Source organism: Salvelinus sp. IW2-2015, linkage group LG26 (assembly GCF_002910315.2).
Source record: "Salvelinus sp. IW2-2015 linkage group LG26, ASM291031v2, whole genome shotgun sequence".
Lineage (NCBI taxonomy): Eukaryota > Metazoa > Chordata > Actinopteri > Salmoniformes > Salmonidae > Salvelinus > Salvelinus sp. IW2-2015.
Window position 1 is genome coordinate 41,212,347 of NC_036866.1, and position 19,894 is coordinate 41,232,240.

The following is a 19,894-nucleotide window of genomic DNA, read 5'->3' on the forward strand; positions in this document are numbered from 1 at the left end:
TTTTAAAGGCAATGCTACCAAATACTAATTGGAGTGTATGTAATATACTCATATAGGAATGTATAAAGAAATAAAAGTAGAATAATAATTCTCTCTACTATTATTCTGACATTTCCAAATATAAGTGGTGATCCTAAAATTGAATAACAGGGCATTTTATAATACTAATATATAGATCAGGAATTGTGAAAAACTGAGTTTAAATGTATTTGGCTAAGGTGTATGTAAACTTCCGACTTCAAATGTATAACCACACCTACCCCCACCTTTTGTATATGTTTTTGAAACCACTCACAGATACACAGAGAACAGGCGTATTAATTGCTTTTCTTTTAATTGAACAAAAACCTGATGAAATGCACTGAACAAAATAATAAACGCAACATGTAAAGTGTTGGTCCCATGTTTCATGAATTGAAATAAAAGATCCCAGAAATGTTCGACACAAATCTTATTTATGTTAGTGAGCATCACCTTTGCCAAGATAAGCCTCCAATGTCCTTTTAGASAATTTGGCATTATGTCCAACCGGCCTCACSTATGTGTACGGGCTCATGTGGGCAAGCGGTTTGCTGATGTCAACATTATGAACAAAGTGCTCCATGGTGGTGGTGGGGTTATGGTATGGGCAGGTAGGTTAAAGCTATGGACAACAAACACAATTGCATTTTATAGATGGCAATTTGAATGCACCAAAATACCAGTACCAAATCCGGAGGCCCATTTTTTTTAAGGTGTCTATGACAAACAGATGCCTATCTGTATTCTCAGTCATGTGAAATCCAGAGATTAGGGCCTAATGAATTTATTTCAATTGACTGATTTCCTCATATGAACTGTAACTCAGTAAAATTGTTGCATGTTGCGTTTATATTTTTGTTCATTATAACTTTGATATAGCTACTTCACACCTAAGCATACTGCTAAAGTATCATGTCATTCTGGATAATATACTGTACATTCTTTGGAAACTAAAATCTTAAAATAGAAAATAGGCATACAATACCAGGCATTAGAAGGTTATGAAAATGTATCATTATTCTAAAGAATCATACAACTGCAAGAGCTACAGTATCAAAAATCAATTTAAATCGAATGTATTTCCCCAATAAATATTAAATTAACACAGCATTTGGTATTTGGCCTTTTTCAGCCTCTTCATTGACATCAATGTTCTTTCCACACCAAATACGTAATTTTCATGCATTTACAGACAATTAGTTATATTTCAGCTGTGCCTTATGGGCAACAAATAAAAAATCTTTGGTATGAGAAGTATTGCCATCTTTATTCCTAAAATATATTTTAGTTTGACTTGAAAATCCTGAACTGTTAGATAAGCAAACAAACAGGCATACCCACCGGGCACACTGGTTGAGTCAGTTGTTTCCACGTCATTTCAACGGAATTACATTGAACCAACGTGGAATAGATGTTGAATTGACATCTGTGCCCAGTGGGTACATTCTCTACAGCCTACCCACATCCACAGGTGTATGTATTACCAGCAACTGGGTTAATTGCACCAGTTAKACCACCACAGTTTTGCCGTCAATATTGTGGTCAGTTAGTAATAGAACCGCCAAATGCATAGAGAGCACAATTCAACTCCTGTCCTGAGTAATGATGATGATTAATAGAAAACGAATGAAGGCCACAGAATGGAAGAACAGTATCACTGGAGTATCTCAGTATCCCATCCATAAGTATCCTGTTCTGGTTGATTGGACTCTGCTGCCCCACCACCACCGCCACTGAGCTGAGATATGTCTCTGTCGATGATCTCATTCACTGCAAAACACAGACACACAGGGGGTTAGTTTCAAGCCTCTTGTCGTTTCTTACTTTATAGTTGTTTCAGCCATCCGAGGGCAGCATTGCCAATCTCCTCAATCTAAACCAAATGGCAAACGTCAATTATACATTTAGCAGCACAAAAAAAACTGGGCACACACACTGGCTGAATCAACGGTGTTTCAACCAGTGTGCAAAGTTTGTTGTAATGCTAAATGTATAATTGACTTATTTTGACGTGAACCAATGTGGAACAGACATTGAATGCRTTGCATTGTTGATACACATAGCTTTCTTTTCGTTTTAACAGTCTAGCTCTGCAGATGTCACACATTATGAAAAACAACCAAYGATTGAGGCCTGGTCTAAAGGTTAGAGATGGCTGAATGGTGAGAACACATTTTGGAGCTTTATCAAAGGGTGGGATCCATGTCGAAGGCTGAGGTCCCAGTCTGTATTTGTGATGTCTATTTATACTCCCTACAGTGCAACAAAAACACATGGATCAAATGGTCACATATACACCGTACTCATAGCCTTTCCATGAAAAGGTGGTGTGTTTGCAACCCGAGCCGTGTATGWGGGTAGATGATAGACAACACATGTAAACAAACAGGCTAGCACTGAGGGAACGGAAATAACCAGWCCCTGTTTTTTCAACCAATAGACTAACAGGAACTCCGAAGGCTTGACTGCACCTGCTCCCTTCCTCCAAGAACACTTACAATACACTGTAAGAGCCTAKAATTAGTCATTAAGAAAAACAAAATCATTGAAACTAAAAGATCCCACAACTGTACATCAATGAAATCACTTTCATTTGAAATGACAAATTGATTAAATCCTTTCAATTAAATAATTATCTAATCTCACCTAATGAGGCATAAACTCGCTGTTTCTTAATTTAAGTATCAGAGTTGCAGAAACCCTGTAGGGTGAAAGTCAAGTTCAAAGAGGACCCTTCCGCCCAGCTCAGGCCAGGGGTCCTATTTCCAAGCCGTATGTAGTGAGGGGGTTGTGGGGGTCTTATGAAAGCCTGTCTGTCATTACTGCCCCGTGACAGCTGTGCCACAGACYGTAACTGAAGCAGATACGCGTGCACGGTATCTTTAGCCTCCTCTATGTGACTATAGTTTGTAGGCTATACTAACATACACACAGTTAAAAGTGTCATCTCCTTAGCTAGCAATCCGGGCCTCTGCCTATAATTAACCTACATCATAATGCACACAAACAAACATACAAAGACAGTATGTGCACAAGRGCACACACAGGTATGCATGCACGCACACACAAATGCACACACATGGGCTGGCAGCCATGCAGCCCTGTAGAGGAGCAAACAAAGACCTAGTGGGCATATGGTGACAAGAATACTGGGCCACAGTGACTGTGTTGTCGGGACAAACACAGTCCGGCCAGCGCGAGGTGATTAATTAAAAAATCAGGTCGGCATGGTGAGATCGTGAGAGCTTTACGGTTCATCGCCTGGCCCCTAAAGGCCTGTAATTACAGCCAGCCCTACTCTAAGCTGGGTAAATCCATATGAATTCAATCACTTTTTGACAGCACCTCTTTTGATTTGAACGGACCCTTCCATACATATTTGCCCCTTGTAGAAGTGCTCAGAAAGTGACTTTTTGGAGATAAAGGTTCTCAAAGTTGACCTATTTTGTATAACCCACCATACCACGAGGCATCCATGTCTACATCACTGGAAAAGTTAAATGGTTGAGATTGATATCATTTAAAAGCTTACAAACTATTGAAGATTTATTTATTTGTTTTATTTTTTACCRTAAATGTAAATMATCTAAAAACGCGTACTCGGGATTTACATATGTTGTAGTTTAGACCCTATTTTACARAATCTGAGGTTGTCGTGTTATGCCCGCCATCGGTGGAGACAKAAAATACTCTTGAATACAGGGTGGGTGTCATGTTTTGGCTGGTAAATYTACTAAAATGGTACCACAAACTGGTTGGAGGTCCACACATGAGAGAATGTTGACTTGAATGGGAATATCTGTTGTTTTAAATGATACTGTCAATCCTGATACTGTCATGAAACCTACTAAAATCCTAGAAATATAAATAATAGAAAACACATGACCATTTAAGTTGACATTCGATGGTGGGTGGACCGGCGGCCATCTTTGTGGTAGTAATTAGAAGTTAAAATGTTAATTCAATTACAATTTCAATGGTGTACCAGCTAAATTGCAGTGGTCTGAATGGATAGGTCCATTCAATAATTATATTTCTATGATTGAAATGACATCAAACCAAGTGTCTCAACCGATGGCAAGCACAACAAAAACCTTTGGTGATGTAAAGTAGGGTCTACGCTACAATATGAAAAAAATGTGCGTTTTATTAGTTTATAGATAATTGACAGTTGCCCTTTACATTCGTACCCGTATACGTGTTGAAAATGGCAGATTGGGGCATTGATAAGCACCAAAATTAGACAGTGGCTGTCTAGAAGTTACCTCCATCTCTTCCGCTTAATTGGACAACATTAGCCTACTGTTGAAAGAGTGAGGGAAATGCTGTAAATTAAGAGGACTCYATGTATTTTGAAAGATGAGACGTTGAGGATTATAATAAATACAGCTTTGATGTCATACAAGCAAGCCAAACACCKGTGAGTCCAAATGTGCACTTCACATTTCCATATCATAAAACTCATGTCATATACAGTGACAACTTTATGATCACTATGTTTGATGTACAGTTACAAGATGACATGGCTTCATGCCATGGGTTGTTCTGAACAGAATGAGCTTATGTTTGTCTATTGTGAAGAAAATTTGCAGCGGACCACGCACCTGAATGCACGCATGACTCCTTTCTATGTGCACCAAAATGACGATCTGTTTCTCTGAATTGCCCGGTGAAAGCCTGACACTGTAAGATCCTATTTTATAACTCAGCTGGTCATGTTGGGAATAGAACAAGTGTTGAAGTGAAGCTCACCTGACCCAAATTGCGATTTATAATMGGCCGTTTTTTGGATTGCGTAAACAACAAGAGTAATTGTGTGATTGCAGGGTTGTGTTCCAAACAAAACAACTACAAGTGTGCTCTAGTTCCTCAACGGCACTGGTAGAAGAACAAAACAACAAAAGCAATCTCTGAGTCATAAAAGTGCATTGAAATGACTTAGGAACTGTGCACACTTTGGAGAGGTACGTGTGTCCACTCGGAGACACATAAAATCAACAGTGTAATGWTTTGGATTCACTTGGATTCGATTTTGGTGAACACACGATGTCTGGSCGACCTCGCGGTTGTCCATGACAAACCAACGTATAGATCAATTATCTCCCATAATAATCATTTTGTAGTCCCGAGCTGTCAGAGCTGTATGGCTCATCCGTGGTCGACATATGTCGCTGGTTTTGGTCAATACTGGGCCAGATTAAAATACACCGTCAATCTAGATCCACCAAGTTGCGACTATGTTAGAGAGACACTCTTATTCCAATCCAATTAGATTTGTGAAGTTGATGTTTACTGATTCATTGCACAGGAGAACAGGAGAGATTTACAGCTCGTCTTTAAGGAAGAACCCCCATTACGCCGCTTCCTGGAGTCCATTTAGCTCAAGAGACAGCCACAAATTACAAAGACGGGACAGTGGAGTCCTCCATTGTGCTGGACGTCAAGATGGTCTTTGTAAAGTTCTGGACGGGAAGWGTTCCAGATCATGACATTGAACTGTTTCTAAATAAGTGTTGCACTATTTTACAACCTGCAGTGAAACCGGTGGATAAGTTCGGGATATGGTATGGAGTACAAAGTACAAAGTGCGCAAAACCACAAGCGGGCAGTCGATAACAATCCCTAACTCAATATCCCTTGACCCYTACAATGGTAAGATCTCCTATCCCGGACAAACCCCTTGGTGTTACATCTGCCAGGGGCTGGACAACCATGTCAAGGATTGCCCAGAGGTGAAGTGTTGGAGATGCGGAGACCTTGGACACAAATCCAMGGACTGTGAGTCTCCAAGCAAGTGCACCTTGTGTGGAAAAGAMGGCCACGACTTCTGCAAGTGTCCCCAGTCTTACGCCTACAAAGCGAGGGCTGGTCCCCAATCCAGCCCAGAGGAAGAGCCGGAAGAGACAGAGCTACCGACCCCAACWGTTAGTTCCATCCACCACGCCACGGCAGAGCGCGAGGTCACCACTACAGGTTCGAGCACAGCTGAGAGGCAGGTGCCAGTGAATGCGAGAGAAGCTGAGGGAGCTGAATACAAAAGTGAAGGCGACCAGATCTCCCAGGAAGGTGTCAGCGAGAGTATCCAATCCTCCAGGTCAAGCTGCAGTGAGAGCAAGGAAGAAGAGTCCTTTGAGGACGCGAACGAGTCAGACTTCAGTACTGATCCCCCGACCCCTGAAAAAGAGAGACAGATTCCTTCCAACCCCTGCTCCCTTTCCCCGCCAGCGTTACCCCCACAGCTCAAGCAGGTGGAGTGAAYCGCCATTTACACTTCCAAACGCAGTTCAATCCAAAGCCAAGTTAAAAAGAAAAATGAGAAACCAAGTTCCCAGTAGAAGGTAAGCAAATAATCTAAAATGAGCTTAGAATATTAGCCTTTGCAGACATCTATTAGTTAATGTTGGACTGCTTCTTTKGAGGAAACAAAAATAACAGTGATAAATGTATACACAGCATCTAAGAAAAAGCTATTWTATGTGGGGATTTTAAAACGGGGTGATGATCGGGTCTCTCAGACAATGAAATATTAACTGGAACAGTCTCTTGAACAAAACTATTTATAAAGTGATCTTTTTTTTGGTTGATTTCCATTTTCCGTTGTTGCTCCTAGACATTTCCACTTCACAATAACAGGACTTACAGTTGACCGGGGCAGCTCTAGCAGGGCAGAAATTTGATAAGCTGACTTGTCAGAAAGGTGGCAACCTATGACGGGGCCATGTTGAAAGTCCCTGAGCTCTTCAAAAAAGTGATCAAATGATGCAGGTGCTAAACTACAGGACTGTTTTGCTAGCATAGACTGGAATATGTTCCAGGATTCTTCCGATGGCATTYAGGAGTACACCATATCAGTCACTGGCTTTATCAATAAGTACATCGAGGACGTTGTCCCCACAGTGACCGTACGTACATACACCAACCAGAAGCCAAGGAGCGGGACTCTAACCCAGAAGCTTATAAAAAATCTCGCTATGCCCTCTGACGAACCATCAAACAGCCAAAGCGTCAATACAGGACTCAGATCGAATCGTACTACACCGGCTCCGACGCTCGTCGGATGTGGCAGGGCTTGCAAACTATTACAGACTACAAAGGGAAGCACAACCGAGAGCTGCCCWGTTACACGAGCCTACCAGACGAGCTAAATAACTTCTATGCTCGRRTCGAGGCAAGTAACACTGAAACATGCACGAGAGCATCAGTTGGTCCGGATGACTGTGTGATCACYCTCTATGCAGCCGATGTGAGTAAGACCTTTAAACAGATCAACATTCACAAGGCCGCTGGGCCAGACGGATTACCAGGACGTGTACTCCGAGCATGCACTGACCAACTGGKAAGTGTCTTCACTGACATTTTCAACCTCTCCCTGTCTGAGTCTGTAATACCAACATGTTTCAAGCAGACCACCATAGTTCCTGTGCCCAATAACACTAAGGTAACCTGCCTAAATGACTACCGACCCGTAGCACTCACGTCTGTAGCCATGAAATGCTTTGAAAGGCTGGTCATGGCTCACATCAACACCATTATCCCAGACACCCTAGACCCACTCCAATATGCATACCGCACCAACAGATCCACAGATGATGCAATCTCTATTGCACTCCACACGGCCCTGTCCCACCTGGACAAAAGGAACACTTATGTGAGAATGTTATTCATTGACTACAGCTCAGCGTTCAACAACATAGTGCCCTCAAAGCTCATCACTAAGCTAAGGATCCGGGGACTTTTCGCTCTGCATTTCGCTCTGCAACTGGATCCTAGATATCCTGACGGGCCGCCCCCAGGTGGTAAGGGTAGGCAACAACACATCCGCCACGCTGATCCTCAACACGGGGGCCCCTCAGGGGGGCCAGATCATTGGTAGGCCTGATCAACGACAACGATGAGACAGCCTATTGGGAGGAGGTCAGAGACCTGKCCGCGTGGTGCAAGGACAACATCCTCTCCCTCAACGTGACCAAGACAAAGGAGATGATTGTGGACGACAGGAAAAGGAGGACCGAGCACACCCCCATTCTCATCAACAGGGCTGTAGTGGAGCAGATTGAGAGCTTCAAGTTCCTTGGCGTACACATCACATACAAACTAACATGGTCCAAGCACATCAAGACAGTGGTGAAGAGGGCACGACAAAACCTATTCCCCCTCAGGAGACTGAAAAGATTTGMCATGGGTCCTCAGATCCTCAAAAGGTTTTACAGCTGCACCATCGAGAGCATCCTGACGGGTTGCATCACTGCCTGGTATGGCAACTGCTTGGCCTCCGACCGTAAGGCACTACAGAGGGTAGTGCATACYGCCCAGTACATCACCAGAGCCAAGCTTCCTGCCATCCAGGACCTCTATACCAGGCGGTGTCAGAGGGAGGCCCTAAAAATTGTCAAAGACTCCAGCCACCCTAGTCAGACTGTTCTCTCTATTACCACACGGCAACCGGTACTAGAGCACCAAGTCTTGGTCCAAGAGGCTTCTAAACTGCTTCTACCCTCAAGCCATAAGACTCCTGAACAGTTAATCAAATGGCTCCCCCCCCCAAGCTTATTAACCCTACCTGCATGTACATAATTACATCAATTACCTCGACACCGGTGCCACCGCATTGACTCTGACCTGGTACCCCCTGTATATAGCCCTGCTTTTTGTTATTTACTGCTGCTCCTTCATTATTTATTTTTCTTATCTCTTTGCTGGTTTTAAGAAAATACCAAAAAAAAAATTGTTGGTTAAGCGCTTGTAAGTCAGCATTTCACTGTAAGGGCTACACCTGTTGTATTCGGCGCATGTGACAAATACAATTTTATTTGATTTAGTACGGGCCATTCTACTGCCAGCGTTTGTCTATGAAAATTGCATGACTGTGTGCTCTGTTTTATACACCTGTCAGCATCGGTTGTGGCTGAAATAGCCGAATCCACAAATTTGAAGGGGTGTCCACATACTTCTGGCCATGTAGTGTATRATATGAGCCTCTTACCATCATCTAGTGTGATCTCCTGGAGCCCCATGGAGCTGAGAGGCAGCTTCTCCTCTGGTTCCTGCTTGATGTTCACCCTCCCTCTGTCGTTTGAGAAGAGGGAATGGGGTMCCGGGGGACACTCCTGGGGGTCGATACCAGAGGCCAGCCCCTGAGCGCTGCTGGGGGACAGGTGCCTCAGGGGACCCCCAGAGGAGGCTGATGCTAACGGGGAGGTGGAGCAGGTTGCTGCTACTCCAGGGGTGGGGGAATACGAAGCAGGCAAGTTTTTYTCAGAATGGTAGCTCAGATTATACTCAGCCTGTAGAGCAGCTAGGTCAGAGTCTGAGTGGGAACAGTGGTATTTTAGAGACTGCAGCTGGGTTGCATTCTGGGTGTGGGTTCTGGCAGACTGGAGAGTGGCGACAGAGAGATCAGGTCCAATGAGGCTCTGGTACATCACACTTTCCCTATGAGGGCTGGAGACAGCTGGCCTGGGCTGGGCAGACTGAGGTCGAATGACCTGGAGTGCGGCAGGACCAGGTCTCATGGGAGAGCTGGCCTGGCCACTATAAGGCACATTATGTTGTGTGGTCTGGTAGACAGGCTTTGTCCGAGGGGGTGGCATTGAATCAGGTGTATGCATAGGGCTTATCCGCTGGTATCCCATACTGGGACTGTAGCTGTGGAGGTGCGGGGAGTGCTGAAGAGGCGAGGAGCCTGAGGGAGTGTATGCTGGCTGGGAGGGCGGACCACAAGGCACAGGGTGACCACCAGAGGAACCATACAAGGGCCTGTCCTGAGAGAAGGCCCRGTCAGAAGAATTCTGCTTGCTGCTGGTTGGATATAGGCCAGGGAGATTGTTGCAAGTAGACAGATAGGTTGAGTCGGTGAGCTCCTGCTTCACCCGAGGAGCCACAACTGCATGGTCACTGGCAGTGGGATAATGGTGTGGAGAAGCACCAGCCAAGTATGTGAAGTTTTGCCTTTGGCTTCTTCTCCTCTTTCCGTTGCACACGTAGAACTGCACCTGGACTGCAGAGCTCACAGTGGTGTTGTGGTAGGTAGGAATCTCAACCACGATTCTGGACTGGAAAGAGAATGTTTCCAAATGATTTATCATCCAGGGTTTGGGAGGTCGATTTCATGTAGTCTAACTTTAATAATGTAATTTAGGTTTCTACTTACTCTTTTACTCTTGTCTCTAATAACTTTTCCGTCAACTTCCCACTGTGTGCGTCCATCTGGAGAGATAAAACATCACAATTAACACACTGTTGTGTTGTGTTAAAGGAAAAATATTTTCCTTTTCTGGCATCGTTTTTTATACCCTTTTCACACTACTGAGCCAAGTCACGTAAAGCTGCACTGTGCTGAACTGGTTATGCACCACCATAGTTGTTGGACCAACTCGGTGAACTCGTGGTTAGAGTATTCGCCCTGAGATCATAGGAGCTCTTGCTCCTGTGAGCRGGTCCGGCTCGCACAAGGCAAGGCTTAGTTGCTGGAACGGTYCTGGAAAGAACATATCSAAGTGAATACGGTTCGGGAAAAYGATAAACCAGGCTTCTCCCCTAGCCTTTCTATGAATTCTATAAAGTCAAGGCAGCGTCAGCGTCTCTTACCAGGGCCTTTCTCCAGGAAGATGACCTTTGACTCGTGGGATATGTTGGAGCCAGTAATTACCATCTCCTCCCCCCCACTGACCAAGCAGCTGATGGGACTGCAGCTCTGCATCTGGGGAAGGTCTGTGGCCGAGCGCTGGGCTGCAAGCCAATTACATTTAACTATTACATATACTGAACAGGGAAGGACATAGACATATCTGATATTGTCAGAAYGCTTAAATTCGTGTTAATCTAACTGCACTGTCCAATTTGCAGTAGCTATTACAGTGAAATAATACCATGCTATTGTTTGAGGAGAGTGCACAGTTATGAATTTGAAAATGTATTAATAAACTAATTAGGCACATTTGGGCAGTCTTGATACAAAATTCTGAACAMAAATGCAATGGTTCATTGGATCAGTCTAAATCTGTGCACATGCACTGCTGCATTCTAGTGGCCAAAATCTAAATTGTGCCTGGGCTGGAATAATACATTATGGCCTTTCTCTTGTATTTCAAAGATGATGGTACAATTRTWTTTTTTTTAAACACATGTRTTTTGCTTTGTATTATCTTTTACCAGATCTAATGTGTTATGTCCTCCTACATTAATTTCACATTTCCACAAACTTCAAATTGTTTCCTTTCAAATGGTATCAATAATATGCATATCCTTGCTTCAGGTCCTGAGTTATAGGCAGTTAGATTAGGTTAGATGTCATTTTAGGTGAAAATTGAAAAAAAGGGTCTGATCCTTAAGAGGAGCTCTGGCCACAAGTTATAGCCTTTAACTAATTATTATACCAATAATTTAATATAGATTATATAAATAAAGATTATTTCTGGTCAAGTCCCATAATCGGGAAAAACTCAGAATGAGTTTGAAAATGAATTATGTATGTGGATCTAATTATGTATGAATTATGTATGTGGATCTTTGAAKGCATGTACAGTACCAGTCAAAYGTTTGGGCACACCTACTCAWTCAAGAGTTTTTCTMMATTTTTTACTATTTTCTACATTGTAGAACAATAGTGAAGACATCAAAACTATGAAATAACACATATGGAATCATGTAGTAACCAAAAAGGTGTTAAACAAATCAAAGTACATTTTATATTTGAGATTCTTCAAAGTAGCCACCCTTTTCCTTGATGACAGCTTGCACACTCTTGGCATTCTCTCAACCAGCTTCATGAGGTAGTCAAATGGAATGCATTTCAATTAACAGGRGTGCCTTGTTAAAAGTTAATTTGTGGAATTTCTTTCCTTCTTAATGCCTTTGAGCCAATCAGTTGTGTTGTGACAAGGTAGYGGTGGTATACAGAAGATAGCCCAATTTGGTAAAAGACCAAGTCCATATTATGGCAAGAACAGCTCAAATAAGCAAAGCGAAATGACAGTCCATTACTTTAAGACATGAAGGTCAGTCAATCCAGACAATTTCAAGAACTTTGAACGTTTTTTCAAGTTGCAAATTGCAGTTGCAAATAAAATATATTTTGATTTGTTAACACTTTCTTGGTTACTACATGATTCCATATGTGTTATTTCATAGTTTTGATGACTTCACTATTATTCTACAATGTAGAAAATAGTAAAAATAAAGAAAAACCCTTGAATGAGTAGGTGTCCAAACTTTTGACTGGTACTATTACTACAGTATGTAGGCCGGCCTACTGAATAAAGATACTCACAGCACTCCACAGGAATAGAGGCAGCTTGCAGACACAGGACCTTGCCGCTGGGCTGAGGGATATACACACGGAATGCCACTCGCACACACGTGTTCTTCCTCCCGATGTCAGTCTCCCCCTTCCTGAGCTCAATGTCAGAGTTCCTCAGCTTCAGGATGCCTGCACAGTCAATACTGTAGAGGGAGAAATACAAGCATGAGACAACATTCTATAAAGGCCAATATAAACATTTCCATTTGAAAATTTACAGTAAGCTAATAATAATCATACTTTTGGGGGTGCTTATATTTTTCCTGTTACACACAAGTGTGTAATGGAAATGTGCTTTTTTGCCTATCCCAACTCCCCCTGAGACACCCTCAGGGTGTGGGGTCATGGCCAGGGTGCRATTGTACAGCCCCCCTGGAGCAATTAGGGTTAATTGCCTTGCTCAAGGGCACAGCAACAGATTMTTTTTCACCTTCTCGGCTCCGGTATTCAAACCAGCAACCTTTCGGTTACTGCCCAACGCTCTAACCTCGAGGCTGCCTGCCGCCCTCAATAAAGAATGACCATAATGCTTTAAATAGTTCACATTCTTCACGTCATTTTGTGATGTTATGTAGTTTGTTGAATAGTGACAAATAAGTATCAGATAGTGTGAGAAAATAATGCCTGGATTCTTCTATTATGGAAAGGCAGCCACATGTCCTTGACAAAATAGTTATGGTCTGTCTGTTTCTATTTGTTCTAGGTGTAGAAATATGCTTATTCTGAGACGAAAATCCATTCCCATTTTTAACATGCTATCATCTGTTCTAAATCGTTCAAAAATGATGAGAATTCACAGTGGTAGCCATTTTACATTTGAGATCATAATACCAATAAATTACAAGCCCAAATGTTCTACTTTTAGCCTTGTGATGCTTTGAAAACATAAATATGACATGGTTATGACCAGTACCTGGTGGACATACTGTTTTCGGGGAGGAGAGAGATTTCCAGAACCTTTGTACTGCTTATTACGCTTTCCTGGCAAGCAGTAGCCACCGTCTTTCCCGTTACTCTGTGCACCTGGTAGAAGACATGTGGTCTCAAGTACCGATCGTCTGCCGTTCCAATGAAAATCTGCAGGTTGACTGGCTTCTCGTCGTATCCAAGGAGCTGTAAATGACACCAAYCCGTAGAAATCAAATAAGCATTCTACCGCATTTGATTAACAAATATATGAASGCACCATGTTTCACTTCTTCTTATGAGCACTCTTGTTCTTTGCACTGTACATTTGAATAACTGTGTTTGGATCTGTTTAGAAACAGTATGCCAAACCAATGCCAATGCTCTGTACAGATCGCAATACACCCAGACAATGTCGAAAATGTGACCTGCACTATGCAATTCACATCCTGGATTGCCTGCAATGAAATTACCCAATTGAAACCATTTGAGGTCACCAAAAATGTGTTGTGCCCCTGAAGAGCCAGCATGAGGTTGAGGAATGTCCAACACGCCTACGTGATGTAATGTACAGGGAAACACTGCTTGTGGCATTACAGAGGACTAGAGTGTGAAGCTGTGTGGCTTTAACACGAGAGTAATGAAGCCACCCCAAAATAAACTAGCTGGTATATATTACATGAGAGCCAGGCCTTAATAAAGCTTTGCTTATCTCAGCCTGCATCTGTTCCAGCCTGGCTGCACCTTGATCCATAGATGGTAGTTCAGTCCCACTGCAGTCCRACTGGCAAATAGAGCTCTGCTCAATGTTAGTTGATACTCTGAGCCCTGATCCAGGGATTGTATTCCAGCCCCACTGGCAAGTAGTGCTCTGCTAAACGTTAGGTGATACGCTCTGGTGATATACCCAGTGTGATGCCCAGTGTGATACCCCAAGCACATACGACTTAAAATGGTAAGAGATCAAAGGGTGTAGTTGTTGGTGTATGTGCAGCACTTTGGAGTAACTAGAGTACGAGCTGTGATCCATCCATGGGTTTAAATGCATACACCTTGGATGCCTCCTCTCTCACGTAGTGAGTCGCAGCACAGTCTAGTTGTTTACTAGAGTTATGGCTTCCAAGGCAATGCTTGATGTGGACTTGAATATACAGAACATAAAGCTCACATGTACACACACACATGCGTGCACGCTCCTGTGTTAAATGAAGAGCTGTTGGGCTACAATAACAGGCTGTCTGTCTGAGGCTRACCATGTATCTGTCGTTTACAGAGAAGGCGAGCAAGAGAGCGAGAAACTACAGTATGAGATTAGGGCTGCCAGTGCTCTTGTGGTTGGTTGGGTTTGCATAAGCTACGTCACCCCCCATATTTACTGAGCCTAATATATGAACAAGTGTCACAAACCCCTGATAACATTGTTAAACAAATGTCTGATTCAAGTAATAACAGGGAGGGAGTAATTGCACAAAACGCCCACTCAAGACAGTTCGTTGTAACAAGAACACTTCCTTCGATATCGCAGGATGTCACACGTTGATTGACACCTCGAGGTTACAATTGCAAACAGCAGTTTATCAAAACACAACTTGTTATGTGAACCAGGCATAAAGTCTAGCGCAATCATATTGATCTTCTTGGTCAGAGCCGACAGAGACCCTCTATACATACAGTTGAAGTCGGAAGTTTACATACACTTAGGTTGGAGTCATTAAAACTAGTTTTTTAACCACTCCACAAATTTCTTGTTAACATACTCTAGTTATGGCAAGTCGGTTAGGACATCTACTTTGTGCATGACACAAGTAATTTTTCCAACAACTGTTTACAAACAGATTATTTCACTTATAATTCACTGTATCACAATTCCAGTGGGTCAGAAGTGTACATACACTAAGTTGACTGTGCCTTTAAACAGCTTGGAAAATTCCAGAAAATTATGTCAGCTTCTGATAGGCTAATTGACATAATTTGAGTCAATTGGAGGTGTACCTGTGGATGTATTTCAAGGCCTACCTTCAAACTTAGTGCCTCTTRGCTTGACATCATGGGAAAATCAAAAGAAATAGGCCAAGACCTCAGAAAAAAAATGGTAGCCTGAAGGTACCACGTTCATCTGTACAAGCAATGGCACGCAAGTATAAACACCATGGGACCACGCAGCCGTCCTACCGCTCAGGAAGGAGACGCGTTCTGTCTCCTAGAGATGAACGTACTTTGGTGCGAAAAGTGCAAATCAATCCCAGAACAACAGCAAAGGACCTTGTGAAGATGCTGGAGGAAACGGGTACAAAAGTATCTATATCCACAATAAAACGAGTCTTATATTCACATAACCTGAAAGGCTGCTCAGCAAGGAAGAAGCCACTGCTCRAAAACTGCCATAAAAAAGCCAGACTACGGTTTGCAACTGCACATGGGGACAAAGATCGTACTTTTTGGAGAAATGTCCTCTGGTCTGATGAAACTAAAATATAACTGTTGGCCATAATGACCATCGTTATGTTTGGAGGAAAAAGGGGGAAGATTGCAAGCCGAAGAACACCATTCCAACCGTGAGCACGGGTGTGGCAACATCATGTTGTGGGGGTGCTTTGCTACAGGAGGGACTGGTGCACTTCACAAAATAGATGGTATCATGAGGGAGGAAAATTATGTGGATATATTGAAGCAACATCTCAAGACATCAGTCAGGAAGTTGAAGCTTGGTCGCAAATGGGTCTTCCAAATGGACAATGACCACAAGCATACTTCCAAAGTAGTGGCAAAATGGCTTAAGGACAACAAAGTCAAGGTATTGGAGTGGCCATCACAAAGCCCTGACCTCAATCCCATAGAACATTTGTGGGCAGAACTGAAAAAGTGTGTGTGAGCAAGGAGGCCTACAAACCTGACTCAGTTACACCAGTTCTGTCAGAAGGAATTGGCCAAAATTCACCCAACTTATTACATTTACATTTAAGTAATTTAGCAGACGCTCTTATCCAGAGCGACTTACAAATTGGTGCATTCACCTTATGATATCCAGTGGAACAACCACTTTACAATAGTGCATCTAACTCTTTTAAGGGGGGGTTAGAGGGATTACTTTATCCTATCCTAGGTATTCCTTAAAGAGGTGGGGTTTCAGGTGTCTCCGGAAGGTGGTGATTGACTCCGCTGACCTGGCGTCGTGAGGGAGTTTGTTCCACCATTGGGGTGCCAGAGCAGCGAACAGTTTTGACTGGGCTGAGCGGGAAACTTATTGTGGGAAGCTTGTGGAAGGCTACCCAAAACGTTTGACCCAAGTTAAACAATTTAAATGCAATGCTACCAAATACTAATTGAGTGCATGTAAACTTCTGACCCACTGGAAATGTGATGAAATAAATAAAAGCTGAAATAAATCACTCTCTCAACTATTATTCTGACATTTCACATTCTTAAAATAAAGTGGTGATCCTAACTGACCTAAAACAGTGAATTTTACTAGGATTAAATGTCAGGAATTGTGAAAACTGAGTTTAAATGTATTTGGCTAAGGTGTATGTAAACTTCAGACTTCAACTGTACTTTTGTCATGCAGACCTSGATTCAAATAGTATGTGTTTAAATACTTTAGCTGTGCTAGATTGAGCTTTACAAGTGCAAATACTATTTGGACCCAGGTCTGGTGTCATGAGGTTGTGAAAGACTTTCTCTTAACCTTGACTACAGGGTGTCCTCCTGAGGCAGCCTTGACGGCCCCCCGACTCCCCTCTGTCTCGTAGTGGGCCCTGTGGTGGCCCCGTGGCTGCACATCCACCTTCAACTCGCACTGGCCAAACTGGCTAGGCAGGGGCCAGTCCAGTGGGGGTAGGGATGAGGTCCTGGGTGGGAAGGCAACACAGGGTCATATTACTTAGGCAGCAAATGGAAGAAAACAGACTGAAACAGGGAGGGATTACCTGAACTTGCCCAATAAGAAATGCTAATTTTCCATTTCAAGAATGTTTGCTACAGTGTGCGTTAACGACTACAACCCAGACATTATTTCTCATAAACATACAGTCATTCAGATTTGGTGTTAAGAAATCATAGGGGTCGGTATCTTGTTCTTCACCTCTAGTTATGATCTCCTGGCCCTTGCTAGGGTTGCTATGGTAGTACAATGTCTGCACCATGCTGAGTGATCGCAGAAATGAGAGTGTTCAACTGGTGGTTAGCATGATGAAGCACACGTGAGAATTGATGCTTATGTAATTATGAATAACAAACCTGAAAAGGGGTGCGTTGCCAGGTTTGGGTTTGTTCCAGGTGAAGTGTGAGGGAACRGAGAGAAAAAGTTCTTCAAAAAGGCCATCCTGTTTTAGAGTAGACCCAGACTCATCTGCAGGTGAGTCCAGGTAAGGCAACACGACTCRTTGGTCTTCGGGCACCAGCCCTGAGTCTCCCTGTCCATGCAGTAGACCCATGTGAGCCTGCTGAGAGGTCCTCCTGGTTTTGGAGGGAACGTCTACCTCAGGGAGGTTGTACAGGAGGGCCCCCATGGCACCAGGGCTTCCAACCACCCAGGTGTCCTCTGTTACGCTGCCCCTGGGAGAGTGGCTGGGGGTGGGGCAGGGGGACTGATGAGGGGATGGGGTGGGGGAAGGTCCCTGTCCATAGACGTCTGCGCTGGAGTGTCGTCTCTTCCCACAAGGTGATGTGGGCCTTGAGCCGGACCTGGAGGTGGGGCGCGGGTTAAGCCAGTTCTCGTCTGTGACGCTGTTGCGCGGAGAGTGACAGGGGGACTGACGGGGCGACTGGCGAGGGGACTGGTGGGGCGAGAGGGAGTGGGTGTTCATGAAGTACTGCTGCTGCCACAGCTCTACCCCGAATCCCCCTGCGGCCTGGCCTTGTGGGGAGCAGCCAGGGGAGGCCAGGGGAGAGGCCWGCGGGGAACCCATAGTGAATCGGGCGGCCGCCTCGTTCAGCTCAGCCTCCACGTCGTCGTAAACGTGCGAGAAGGACTCGCAGGAGGACACGTCGGACAGCCAGCTCCTGGAGGACAGGCTACTGCAAGGGCTAGGGTTCAGGGACGATGAGTCCCTGTAACAGGGGTCCAGGGGTAGGTAGAGGTGATCCCTGGACCAGGACCGTTCACGACCGCACTCCCCCCCGCCGTCTGCCCCACTGATGGGCACGGCATCCTGGCTGGAGCCCAGCTCTTGGTGACTGTGACTGATAGATGTGATCTGGATGCTTGGGCAGTCGAACGCCTTGGGGAGGTGTCCCATGGGACAGTATCTGGAACTGTGAACTTCATAGCTGGAGCTGGGGTGGTAGTTACCGTAGGTTTGGAGAGGAGCTTGTTGAGAAGCAGCCTGATGGTGCTGCTGGCTCTGTTGTAAGTCTTGGGCCTGGCCAATAGGCTGATTGACCATAGACTGGGTGGTATAGTATGGCGTGCTGTCACCAGGGTCTGGACCTGGGTATAAAAAAAGTACACTTAGAAAAAAGTGCTCCAAAAGGCTCCTGCGGCTGTCCCCATAGGAGAACCCTTTTTGGTTCCAGGTAGAACTATTTTGGGTTCCACATAGAACCCTCTGGAAAGGGAACCTGGAACCAAATGTGGTTCTTCAAAGGGTTCTCCTATGGGGCCTGCRGAAGAACCCTTTTTGGTTCTAGATAGGAGTGTAGGCAAATTGGGGGGGAGGTTCATTATCAATGCAAAGTGTCTAGTCTTTAGGGCATACAGCAGCAGATAAAAAGGGTGCCATTGCTCCCTGCATTACTCCAGAGAGGAGATAACAGGCAAACAAATGATAATTCTCTGATCAACTACTCACTATCGACTACTCTCTCTTTTGATCGATCCTTTAACACAGACAGCCTCGACTAGTCATCCATAACCCACTGGGAATGTTGTCATAAATGCCAGAGCTGGTCGGCAATATGGACAAAATTCCATATCATGATAAATTGCCTGCATTTATTCCATAACAATAAATAGAATGATACATTTATAACATTCATGTGCACCATGTTTTTCTAAATCATCCTACTACTACTAGTTTCATGATTGTAGCCATCAATGGTCCAAATTACCCATATTAGCAAACTTATTTAATCTCAAACTTCACATTTCTCTAGTATAGGCTACTTATCTTCATGAACAATATCAGGAAAATGCCTGCGATAAGTGGTCGTGTCGATACTTTTAAACTCCACAGCCTACTGTCTACACTAGTTCACACAAGGACAAACATAACCACACACTGTCCTGCTCTGGCCTGGTCTGCACACAAAATGCAAAGATGGTGATATGTCCAAGGGCTGTGTGTGCCACGATATGGAGCACATAAAAGAACGGCCCTTCGCTTTGACTTATTTGCAAAATGAATGTAATGAATATAAACGTTATCTGATGCAACACCGGCTCGGCGGCCCCTCTGGCTGAGTGGTAGAATGTGTTGGCGCCTGACTGAGATGCGGGTGCCATTTACAGGAGTTGGAAATAAGGAAGGAAACAGACAAGAGAAAAGGCTGATGGAAAACAGGGCTATCATGTTTTATTCTCTTCTATTACAATAGATATTAAAGATATAAAAAGTGAATTCTTATTCAACTTAATCTTTAGGCTACTCTAGGCTTATCCGGCTACTCAATTGATAGCCTAGGTTATGTAGAGGGCTACAATAGCCGACACATTGGTTAATGAATGCAGCC

The 19,894-nt window shown here is 43.9% G+C and overlaps 1 protein-coding gene across 2 annotated transcripts in view; it reads right to left on the reverse strand.

The window, feature by feature from the left end:
• Positions 1 to 315: 315 nt before the first annotated feature.
• Positions 316 to 19,894, reverse strand: part of LOC111952638 (nuclear factor of activated T-cells, cytoplasmic 3) — a 29,548-nt gene continuing 9,969 nt past the window's right edge. For both annotated transcript variants that reach the window (XM_070435303.1, XM_023971532.2), the window contains exons 5-12: positions 17,462 to 18,653; positions 16,911 to 17,073; positions 13,233 to 13,432; positions 12,290 to 12,462; positions 10,609 to 10,749; positions 10,172 to 10,227; positions 9,005 to 10,073; positions 316 to 1,791 (exon numbers count right to left, since the gene is read on the reverse strand). In XM_070435303.1, the coding sequence (XP_070291404.1) occupies positions 1,676 to 1,791; positions 9,005 to 10,073; positions 10,172 to 10,227; positions 10,609 to 10,749; positions 12,290 to 12,462; positions 13,233 to 13,432; positions 16,911 to 17,073; positions 17,462 to 18,653 (3,110 nt within the window). In that variant the 3' untranslated portion in view covers positions 316 to 1,675. The remainder of the gene's footprint in view (positions 1,792 to 9,004; positions 10,074 to 10,171; positions 10,228 to 10,608; positions 10,750 to 12,289; positions 12,463 to 13,232; positions 13,433 to 16,910; positions 17,074 to 17,461; positions 18,654 to 19,894) is intronic.